Genomic DNA, 11,770 nt, shown 5'->3' with positions numbered 1-11,770 from the left:
CACCTGCTGGTTACAGTGTGTGTGTGTGTGTGTGTGTGTGTGTGTGTGTGTGTGTGTGTGTGTGTGTGTGTGTGTGTGTGTGTGTGTGTGTGTGTGTGTGTGTGTGTGAATTACAAATTATTATTGTTAGGGGATTATCGGCAGCATGCTTGTGAGTGTGACAGACAGAGAGAGACCTATTCCATAGTTGTCAGAAGAACCCTTGCAAGATGTATTGAAATGATGATGATTGAAAACTGATTTGTATTTTTCTCTCTTTTATTCACAGAGATTATGAATGATGTTATCAAGAAGGTGAAGAAGAAGGGAGAATGGAAGGTAGGAATCGCCCTCAAAATGTCTTTAAAAAACCAAGCACAATAAATGTACAAGAATTGAAAAACCTCCTTTTCTTTTTCGGAGGGCATATGTGCATAGTCGTGGTCATATGCTTGTGCGTCAATGGATGAAATAGTAGAGCGCATATGCTTTTTTTCCACAAAGAAATCTGCACGTGATACTATGTATATAGCATAACACGGTAGAACACACCACAAAACTCACTCCAAAATCATATTCATTATGTCCTCAACTTCATTAACCCTAGTACACTAAACACGGGTGATTTTCACCCAGACGATTATATTTGTGCAATTTTCATAATGTTGCTGATGTCTGAGGTGGGTGGGTCTTTCAGTACCTTCATGATGCTCAGTGACATCATAATGTTGTTGATGTCTGAGGAGGGTGGGTCTTTCAGTACCTTCATGATGCTCAGTGACATCATAATGTTGCTGATGTCTGAGGTGGGTGGTCTTTCAGTACCTTCATGATGCTCAGTGACATCATAGAAGGTAGGTTTGTTTCCCTGCCCACATCCCTGTTTTTTTCTACCGGCATGTCTTCGGGTGAATTTCACCTGTTTAGTGATAGTGTGATGGAGAAAAAATTTCATTCACCCACAATGCACTATTTAAAATTCTGTTCTTTACTTAATTTCTCTTTTTTGGGAATATTTAAAAACCAAAATGCTAATTCTTCACAGATTTTGCCCCCCATCTATTTTTAGTTGTTTTGTGAAAAGTCATGATGAAATATTAAAGAAGAGTAGCTCAAGTTGCCATGTATTGCGGGTAAAATATACCCGTGTTTAGTGATGGTGTAACAAAAATATGTGTAGTGTTCTAGGGTTAAAAGGGATATGGCTGCAACATCCCATTTTCTTAGACAAATGTATTTTTTGTATGGCGGTGTCTGTCACCAAACATTGCAGATCTACATTCTCACAACATGTTGTGAATGTGATGTATGGTGAGCTTGTAAATATAGTGAGTGTGAACAGTGAAACACTGTTGTACATTTCAAGGGACGGATATTCTACCGGTAGTTAGCTGTTACTGCTAGAGATCTCTCACGATAGGGTAAAAATGTGCCTCAAATGCTCAGTATTTGAATGAGGACATGACAAGACGACTGCTAAATTGTACCACTATTATTTTCTTTGTTTTGTTCTTTTTTTCCCCATCATTTTGTGCCAAAGTGATAAATGATTTAGCTTACCCTATAAATTCAAAATCTTTTAAGAACAGTAGAACAAGACATTTCGGTTATTCCTGTCATGAACACCTCAGCGTTACATTTGATGTCATTTTCTGGGTGAGCAACTGAGCATGTGAGAGGTTAGGAACATGAAGCTGAATCTTTTGTACTATAACCGTTTGTGAGTGAGCTTTGTAACGTTTGGTGGCATGGCAGTAAACCACATTTTTGATAATCACTCGACAACAGTCAGTGTTCATTTAATTCGGTGAGTGTAGAAATGTAAAGTTAATTGTGAAAAGTCAGAAATTGTTATTATTAAATAAAGATGTCATCTGAATTGAAGGTACTGTACTTCAGACGGCATAATCTCTAGTGTTTTTCTAATACTGAGCAATGCATGACTGCATAGTCCACTATAGATACAGTAGGTGAAGGATTAGAGGTATAGGTATAGGTATATACTCACTATTGTCTTTTAGCATCAGTGTAATTTGTAATGTATTTTTGAAATGCAATGTACTATTTTGTAATATAATATAATGTATTCTGTAATGTTTTAATTTATTTCTGGACTCTTGGGGAAGATTAGCCGAAAGGCTAAAAGAGATCCAAAATCAAAGCAATGATGTAATAACATAAACAACAGATATATGTAACACAAAGAATATATTCTGACAGTGTGTAAGGTTTTTATATTAACGCGTACATGTTTCCCGGCGTGTGTCCTGTTTCCAGGCACTCATTGTGGATCAGCTGAGCATGAGAATGCTGTCCTCCTGCTGCAAGATGACAGACATCATGACGGAAGGCATCACCAGTAAGGGATAAACATTTATCTTTCATGTTCCAGTGTACAGTGGTACAGTGTAAGCCTGGGCCCCTAGCTGGCTCTGAGGGGCCTCCTCTGCTGTTCCTTCCATACTGTATGTTTTAAAGCATCAATACCACAATGTAAAAATACATTGTTATAAGTCAGTTTCGTATTAAAAATATACTTGAATAAAATGGTATTGGCATAAAAGTATACTTTATTAAAGTACCAAAGGTAAAAGTACTTTTGAAAATATAGTTGATCGACAACCTCACACTGCGTCGCTTCATGATGATCAAATAATCGGGAAACACATTTAAAAATATATACAGAATAAACAGAATGATTGACCACGTAAGTTTTATTTTACAGTTCGTAGCACAATGGTGTCAAAAATAGATGGCGACCTACAAGCTCAGTGACATTAGCCGATCTACCAGTTTTCTAATATTGTGAACCCTAACCCAAAATAGGGATTGATTATTAGTCGATTATTTCATGAAATTATACATTTTCTATTACTATTTATTACCGATTAAATCGATTACTTCGATTAACTGTTGCACCCCTACTACTGTAATGATGAAGTGGAAGGGACGCACACTATGCTTTGATTAGAGATGACACAGTCAAATCCTCATTAAATGAACATTAATGATTCTACACTGAGACATTCAGACATTCTGCAACTTCCGGCTACCATTAGGATACAGCAGGTGTTAGTTATTTGGTGCATTACTGAACTTCCTCTTGGACATTTTCTTTCTTTCTTTCTTTCTTTCTTTCTTTCTTTCTTTCTTTCTTTCTTTCTTTCTTTCTTTCTCTCCCCCCCCCCCCCCTCTCCTCTAGTTGTGGAGGATATAAACAAACGCAGAGAGCCTCTTCCCACCCTGGAGGCTATTTACCTGATTACACCAACAGAGAAGGTAACACGCATGTGCACGCACGCACACACACACACAAACCTCCATCCTTTTCACGGTGTATATTTAGAGCCGTGTCTCTGGCAACCAGGTCTGTTTTCTTAGCAGCAGGAACCATATGCCATGGTGCTGATGGAGAACACACACCATTGTTGACTCAACCGAGGCGACGCATACTCCTCTGTTACCATGGCCGCCCCACTCCCCCTGTCCTTCTGAGCTTCCAGGGGTGTAGTGCTACAGTGTTTTTAGAAGCGGGGGTGCTCATCTACTGTACACTGCTTCCTTTCCCCTCTACAGTAGCCTACAGACACCCAATCTCTTCACCAAAAATAGCCGACCTACAAACATGTATAAAAACATGTACTGCATGTAGATCAGGTGTTTTTGGCTAATGTTACCCCCCAGAATATGGATGCTGGGGTTCAATTGTGGTTAATCATTTGACCAAATCCCCCTCCACTACTACAACCGTTTACTACAACTATACCAGGGTTGCATTTTCTGGGAGGGATGGGGGATTCTCTGCTCTAGCTCCCCTCTAGTCTTTTATGGCCGGTGGGGTAATGACTGAAAATGTTTGATACTGTATTTATGTTTGATAATATCACAATATAATAAAAAAGAATCTCTCTCTCTTTTAAACCACATTGAACAAATATTTCTGAACGTGTCAAAATGTGACACCTAGCGGAAAAGCATCAAGCTTGTAGATTAGCATGCACCGTACGAAGAGACATTCTGTTTAAGAAGAATGGAACCCTTGATGACTTCACAGTTCACACACTCAAACACACAGAGTGCATCGTTGTATATTTGTCTGTGCTCTCTCTCCTCAGTCCGTGCACACCCTGATTGCAGACTTTAAAGACCCTCATTCAGCAAAATACAAGGGGGCCCACGTCTTCTTCACTGACTGTGAGTAGAGAGCTTTTAACACTTCACATCATTTAAGTCTAGTTTTATTTGTTGACGATATAATTCTGCTCCCGTCCTTTTTATTTCAACCTACAACAACAACGTTTCAAGTTACATGGGTATGGCCTTGAAATCCTTAAATAGGTGAGAATCAACTCGATCGATTAATCGGCTGTATGTGAAGATCCACTCCAGACTGACTGAATTTCTTGTCATGATAGTTTGTTTTTTATTTAGTTTTTATTCATTTTCGCCAGTGAAAAAAGGTTTTTCGTCATAGTTTTAAGCGACAAACTTTAACACTGACTGCGAAAACCTAGGAAGACTAATGTCTGACATTACTGGGGTGACCAAAACTATAGTCTCTGATGAAGTACTGGTCAAATACTTGAAAGTCTTTTTGTCATCAGCACTATGGTCACCGAGAAAAGTACACTGGAATCTTGTTTTCAGAATTTGTCAACATGCTAATGGTCTGTGGTATAGTGTGTCCCCTCTCAGCCATGATCAATCAATCCCTGCGCCTACATAAGGGTGGTGATCAATCAATCCCTGTGCCTACAGTAATTCCCACTACAATAGGGGTCTCCAGAACACACACACGCACGCACGCACAGCAGGTTTAACAGAAACAAGTCAACTGTAGTCTGTTTGTAGCTGTGTTTGACAGAGGTCTCTCTCCCACTCCCTTCTCCAGCTTGCCCTGACCCCTTGTTCAACGAGCTGGTGAAGAGCCGTGCCTCCAAAACCATCAAGACTCTGACTGAGATCAACATCGCCTTCTTGCCCTATGAGTCACAGGTATGATATGACGCGGAGATGTGTGCACACTGAAATGCAGCGCGTTCACTCCAATACTTGGAGTTGGAGTTACTTTAACACTCTGTATATTGCTAAATATTTGTATTAATACAAAAATAAAGACGAATGAAAGGAAAACAAACGAGCTAGGTGTATATCTACTGACCATGATCCAGACAGTGTTAATTGAAGCCCTATTTCGTCCGACAGTGTCCTGCTGCTAAGATAGCCGAACTACAAGCTCACAATGTGTCACTTCGCGACACGTTATGAGCTTGAAAAATATGTACATTTTTTGGACAAGTTTCAACTATAATGACGTTCCCAAAATAGGTACGAAAGGTGGTTACATGAACACATCAGGCCTTTTTACAGTCCAACTCTCTCCATCTCGCCCATTGACCATGAGATGGAATGTGGTCGCTTGTTGTTTCTGTTGGCCTAATCACTGTCAATGACAATTAATCACCAGACCATGCAGTAGTAGTACGATCCAGAGATAGATAGAAGTATAGTAAAAGGTATCTAGGATGAAGGAGCTACTGATAGCAGGAAGGACATGGACTGAAATAGCATCGTCAACGATGCTGATAATAAAACAAAAACAGCTTACAAAGGACAGAGACAAGAGGGGGAGGAGGATGGAAAGGGAAAGTATGCAGAGATTTTATCTGCAGGTACACGCACACATGCATGTGTGTGCATGGGCGTAGCGGTATAGAGAAAAAAAGAACAATCTGCCCCGCCAATGTACAGTAGAAAATATGTTACTTCTATCCTCCCCTTTTAGGGGCTTTACCTTTGTAGACCGGAACCAATTTTTGGGTTGTTGTTGCTATGTACAGTATATAGTATACATATAATTATTTGGTAATTTTTGAATAAATATTTAAGTTTTTAGGCCAGGATTTAGAAGCCTTTTTTAGAATAGGCATCAGGTCTAAATGGCTTAATTAACATTGTCAACTCTCTCTTATTACCTTATTTTAATTTAATGTAGATATGTCCCAATACTTAGGCATTTATTCACCACCTTGTATAGCCTATGTCCTATTCCTGAATCTTTTTACTCAATGTGTCAAATTAAAATGGTCGTCAAGGTCAGTCAGTAAAACGAGATTACCACACGTCTTTTGCGATTAACAGATGAGTGATTCTACCGACAGAGCACAGACATTTCATCCTCCCCCAAAATGTCTATACATGGCTACGCTCTTGCATGCATGGGTGCACCGTGACCGCAACCATACACATACACTGACCACCTATGTCACATCGTTACTCTCTCCTTTCTTTCCCTCCCTTTCCTTCCTTCTTCACGCCCTCTCGAGCTATCAAATCGAGTCTCCCATGCCCACCCTGCTTCTCTGTCTCTCTTTTCAGGGTGCTTCAGGTCCTGAAAACTTAAGTTGTTTAACAACTTAAGCCCTCATTTATACTTAGTTGTACGCTGTGAGTAATAGCTGATCTACAAGCTTGGCGCCTCGTGCATGTGCATAATTGCATATCCTCTGTTCTTGCTATTTTTGAAAATGAAGTTGAAGAATGAAGATGTTTTTTAGGGATGCCAGATTAAATCCACAAGGTCACATAGACCTGTTATCTCTCTCTGTGTTAATTTCCACTGCTAAACATGTTATGTTCATTCTGAGTGGTATTAACCAATTTGGGCGGGAACCCCTTTTGGTGTTTTAAACATTGTTATAATTTAGCTATTGAACAATAGCAGATCTACAAGCTCATAGCTCATACGAGCTTGTAGGTTTGCTATTTTTGAAAAATCGTGAAAATATTTGGAGGATTTAGAAGATTTTCTATTTATTTCGAGGTCAGGCCTACAGTAAATGGGTTAAGGGTTAAAATGTTGCTGAAACTCACTGAGACACCTTGGCCTCTATATCGTATATTATTTTTTCGTCCGTCCTATAATGGGAGACTGTCCAAGGACACTTAATGTTAAACCACGTGATCAAAGTCGAATAGACTTCTTGGATGCTCGCCAAGCGTTCCTGGGCGAACCATCTTGAGACCAGATAATTATTATTCGCTCAAACTATGATAAACGAATTTGACCTCCATTTATAGCCATGATTTCTAACCAATTAAATGATTTTTTTTTTTATAGGATATTGTTTATATATTCCCTACACATACATACCAGATTTTATATAAGCATATGTTAGCCTACGCTATATTTGCTACAACTTATACATACACAATACATATACATACACATACCGGTATATGTGTATGTATGAGGTGAAAAAAGGGAAATACGGCATAGCTCCTAGGGGCTAAGCAGTCTAGAAAAGGGTCTGTGTGTCTGCAGCCAATATCACAAACCACTGGGATGATCGGTGCCTTTTGTTTGTGAATATATAAAGTTTTCATATTTTGTGGATTAATCATTTCAGACCCATCGTCTGCCGTCCCTCTATATTTGGGAAAGACTGATGTCATCAATATCACGTGACGTCAGAAATCCACAGGAAATGCCACTGTGCCGTTATTAGACCCCGATTTGTCATTTTATTTTAAACTAGTACAACTATTTGTACTTCCACACATGAGTGGAATATGTTTTGAATTTTAATTACACCCAGCACCGAGATTACATATGACTCCAGCTGCAGTGCGCCCTGGAGACATGTCCGTACGCTGCTGTTTTGCAAAAATGATAATCCTCTCGACTACGTGCGAGTATCCAGGTCTTAATAGAACCAGATCTACCATTGTCAAAATACCTTGAATGACAGTTGGTTACATTTAATACATTGTTTTTAATCCCTCGATTTTAAATGCTTGTAATCTTGTCACCGGTTAAAACCCCTTAATGCTAGACTATGCTGCGCCAAAATGATTTGCGCACACATGCTTAGACCTGACGTGAGATTTGAGCATTGGCTACACTCACGTCAAATTAACGACAGATTGATAAATGGCGAAAGTTGCGGCGAGATGTCCGTACATCCATTTTTCTATTTGATAAATGAGGGCCATTATGTTGATTGTCTTCTCCTTTCTTTATCACATCCTCCATCCTCCACCCCTCATCTCCTCTATCCTCCACCCCTCATGTCTCCCCAATGTCTTCCCTCACTGTTTCACTGGCTGAGGATGCTGTCTGACCCACAATGCCCTGTCTACAATGATTAATTCAGAGTCAGAGGTTTATGCTGCAGGCCAAAGTGCTGGCACATGAGCCCGCCCTCAGACCCACAGCCCGTTCCCTAATTGGACAATGCAGAATCCACACAGCAAACGGCAGCCAATGGGGAACGCCGCAAATGGTGGACGCATCTGCAGGAGGGTTGTTTGTCACGTGACCATGGACAGATGGAGGTGGGAGGGGGGGGGGGGGGGGGGGGGTATGATGCAGAGGAGGGGACTAGAGGGGAGGAGAGGCAATAAATATAGAGAATAGAGAAAGGGAGAGAGAGCGAGAGGGGAGAAGGGGAGGGGTTGAGTCAATACAATGTGTGATGAGAGGAATATTAAACGCATACGAGCAGGAGAACAAGACCTGAGAACGGTAGACAGATGGTGACGATTATAGCCGCAAATAGACAATCTACAAGATATTTAGGCTATTTTCTGTGTGAGACGAATGAAGTAAATCAGTCTTGAGGGGCAGAAATGTTCAATGCTTTATCACATACCCAGCCTGTATTTGCCCGTGGCGAGGGCAGTGATGAAAGGACACGAGAGGCTCAAGCTAAAGTGCCATGGCATGGCACACTTAACTGTAAATGTCACCACGGGCGAAGTAACTGGACATGACAAACATGTCCACCAACATGGCTGATCAAAGGCTATTTTATCGTTGACTAAATAAGACTATCTAAACAACAGACAACAAATTGTCACCCAGCATGAATGCCTGGGTCACAGTCTACTCCAAAAACAACAACACACAGTATATTATACATCCGTTTCATGTGCTCTGTGATTGTGCATGCATGCGTGAGTTTGGAGGAGGCGTTGTTCCCTTTACCCTGCTGTGTTTGACAAGTATTGTATGTAACAATGTTCCGCCTTATATGCACCTTGTAAGTGGCTGTTTTCCTATATATTATCTGACTGCACTGGCAGTGTTTATGTCCTTTTGTACAAGGCTCCTGTAATTCTGTTTATGTGGACATGAATACATATTTCGTGTGTGTGTGTTCCAGGTGTACTCTCTGGACAACCCAGATGCCTTCCAGAGTTTCTACAGCCCCCACAAGACTCAGCTGAAGAACCCAGTGATGGAGAGGTTGGCAGAGCAGCTGGCCACCTTGTGTGCCACCCTGAAGGAGTACCCTGCCGTCAGATACAGAGGGTAAGCCACAAAGCGCTGGTGGGGGTGGGGTGTGCAGCCACTGGCAGGCACCCTGCAGGGGTGGCCTTCCCAGACGCGTCGTCGTTAAAAAGGGATGCATGACATTTAGCAAATGAGATGCTGTAGTGCTATATACGGATGCTTTGCAAATGAGGCTGGCTTCCCCAAAAAAAAACATAATAGTCGTAAAATGATAACGTCACATTTTGTAAAGATGGTCTTCGTTCAGCCTTTTGTGCGAGGAGAGGAGTTGAAATGGATCACTTTGGTTCCATTTGCACACTTTTGGAGTACATTTGCTGATTTTACTTTGTAGGAAGTTAGGAACAGGCCTTAATATAGATTAGCACCCCTCTCCCTGCACACACCCCCTCCTATAGAGGGAAACTGACTGCCACTCTCACATATTTTAGAGAAGGTGTCAGTATACAGTAATACACAGTATTTTGGTTTATGAAAGAAAATCATGAGGTATTTTCTGGCATACCTCATTCTGTCTGTCTCTGTCTCTGTCTCTCTCTCTGTCTCTCTCTCTCTCTCTGTCTCTCTCTCTCTCTCTCTCTCCACCAGCGAGTACAAGGACAATGCCACTCTGGCCCAGCTGGTACAAGACAAACTGGATGCCTACAAGGCAGACGACCCCACCATGGGAGAGGTGAGTCTTGGAGAACCCAAGTATACTAAATCACCCCATTTGTCATTCCTCAATCATATTTTTGTCCTTCTTTTATTTCTGTATGGCTCTCCTCTATCGTTCCCTATCCTCTGACTGGCTCCTTGTCTCTCTACAGGGTCCAGACAAGGCCCGTTCTCAGCTCATCATCCTGGACAGGGCCTTTGACCCAGCGTCACCCGTTCTCCATGAACTGACCTTCCAGGCTATGGGATACGACCTGCTGCCCATCGAAAACGATGTGTACAAGTATGTGTCTGTGTGTGCCCTCTATCCTATTGTATTGGGCCCTGTTCTGTTCGCTTTTGTTTTTACATTATCCGAGCTATTATATCATTATTATAATAGAGCTATTATATTGCTCTTTAGATCTATTATACTATTATTTGAGGGATAAAACTGTTATTCAATAGTAAGACAGGAAAATCTCTGGTGGATTAATTAAAAAGGACTTTGAGTAAATTCAACATAATATTCTGTATTTAATATGAACTTCATCAGAGCCTTTTTGTCTGGAACAACCGTAACACAGCGAATAGCCTATCGTTGAGCCCTTAACAGAATCATGTTAATGTTTGGGCTTATACAGTGGTTGACGTTAAGTAAAAATTCCAAATGTAGTTTTTGTTTGAGCTACCAACACATTATTTTTCCCATATTCTGTGCCCACACTTCCCCCTCCTCCAGACTGCATTTCCTGATTCTGTATTCATCGCATACATAGATAGACCTTCCGGCCATGAAGAGCTTAGACGCAGCAATATCTGTGTAAATCATTCTTTATCATGTGTATGACGTAGACACCATAGGTCGGAGGAGGGAGGTTTGTGTGCTTCTGAGGATGGCTTCATGTTATTGAGGCGCCTGTTTCGTCATGGATACCCGCAATTCTGACAACCCTTCAAAGTTATTTCCCCATCTCACTGTGTCTGCCTCTATTTTAATCAATTAGATTGTACTTGATTGATGATTGATGATTGATTGTTCTAATTCCACTGTGTCACTGTGTTCCTGTGTTTCAGGTATGACATGGGGGGCAATGACAAGGAGGTTCTTCTGCATGAGGATGACGACCTGTGGGTCGGCCTCAGACACAAACACATAGCCGAGGTGTCGCAGTAAGTACAACTACATTATTGATCCTTTGTTTCTTTGACCTTTCTGCCTGGTGCACACTCTCACCATTGCCTTGACAAACAAGTTGTTGGCCGCAACGTTACTTAACACATAAATGGGAATGTTTTAAGCAATTAAATTGGGGAGTGGTGATGCAATAGCTTTCATTGAATGTCCCCCACGGGAGCAATAACGTGTACTGTGTGGGCGTGTGCTAACCTGGCTTTGACAACATGGAGGAAAGCCTCCGTTTTCATTCCGAACTGACCAACGTGATCCAGTCTAGGCCACGGCCTACTAGAAAGCGGTATGCGATTGTGGTTTCCGGATGGCGCCGCTTTGTTTTTTGTTCATCCCACATGAATAGTCTAGTCTGGCCGGTCGCACAATGCTAGTTGCAAATATGGATATGCCAAACAAAGTATTCCAAGTTTTACTTGAAGAAAACCTTTTTCCAGTTTCTGCCATTTCCACCCGCCTGATGATGATGCGAAATATATTTGAAAGTTTGGGTTCGGGGAGACACCAAATTTAGTGAAACTGATTGATACTGTTTGCAGTGTCATATAACCCTCCTAATTGCCCTTGTGTATTGTATTCATTCTCTTCACCAAAAGTTACCAATCAATAGAATAGATAATAGAATATTAAGTAGTCTCTGTCACAGCTGGACATCTATGACCTTT

At 41.2% G+C, this 11,770-nt stretch overlaps 1 protein-coding gene across 1 annotated transcript in view; it reads left to right on the top strand.

Moving 5' to 3' along the window:
- The first annotated feature begins 267 nt into the window (after window positions 1–267).
- stxbp1a (syntaxin binding protein 1a) overlaps window positions 268–11,770 on the top strand; it is a 23,790-nt gene continuing 12,287 nt past the window's right edge. Inside the window, exons 1-9 of the mRNA XM_083793043.1 lie at window positions 268–318; window positions 2,257–2,338; window positions 3,182–3,258; window positions 4,095–4,173; window positions 4,871–4,974; window positions 9,147–9,295; window positions 9,866–9,950; window positions 10,087–10,217; window positions 10,991–11,086. Coding sequence (XP_083649169.1) covers window positions 274–318; window positions 2,257–2,338; window positions 3,182–3,258; window positions 4,095–4,173; window positions 4,871–4,974; window positions 9,147–9,295; window positions 9,866–9,950; window positions 10,087–10,217; window positions 10,991–11,086 — 848 coding nt within the window. The 5' untranslated portion in view covers window positions 268–273. The remainder of the gene's footprint in view (window positions 319–2,256; window positions 2,339–3,181; window positions 3,259–4,094; window positions 4,174–4,870; window positions 4,975–9,146; window positions 9,296–9,865; window positions 9,951–10,086; window positions 10,218–10,990; window positions 11,087–11,770) is intronic.

The sequence above is a fragment of the Protomyctophum parallelum genome (assembly GCF_964188405.1).
Source record: "Protomyctophum parallelum genome assembly, chromosome: 21".
Classification (NCBI taxonomy): Eukaryota; Metazoa; Chordata; class Actinopteri; order Myctophiformes; family Myctophidae; genus Protomyctophum; species Protomyctophum parallelum.
This window is presented reverse-complemented; position numbering and strand designations above follow the sequence as displayed.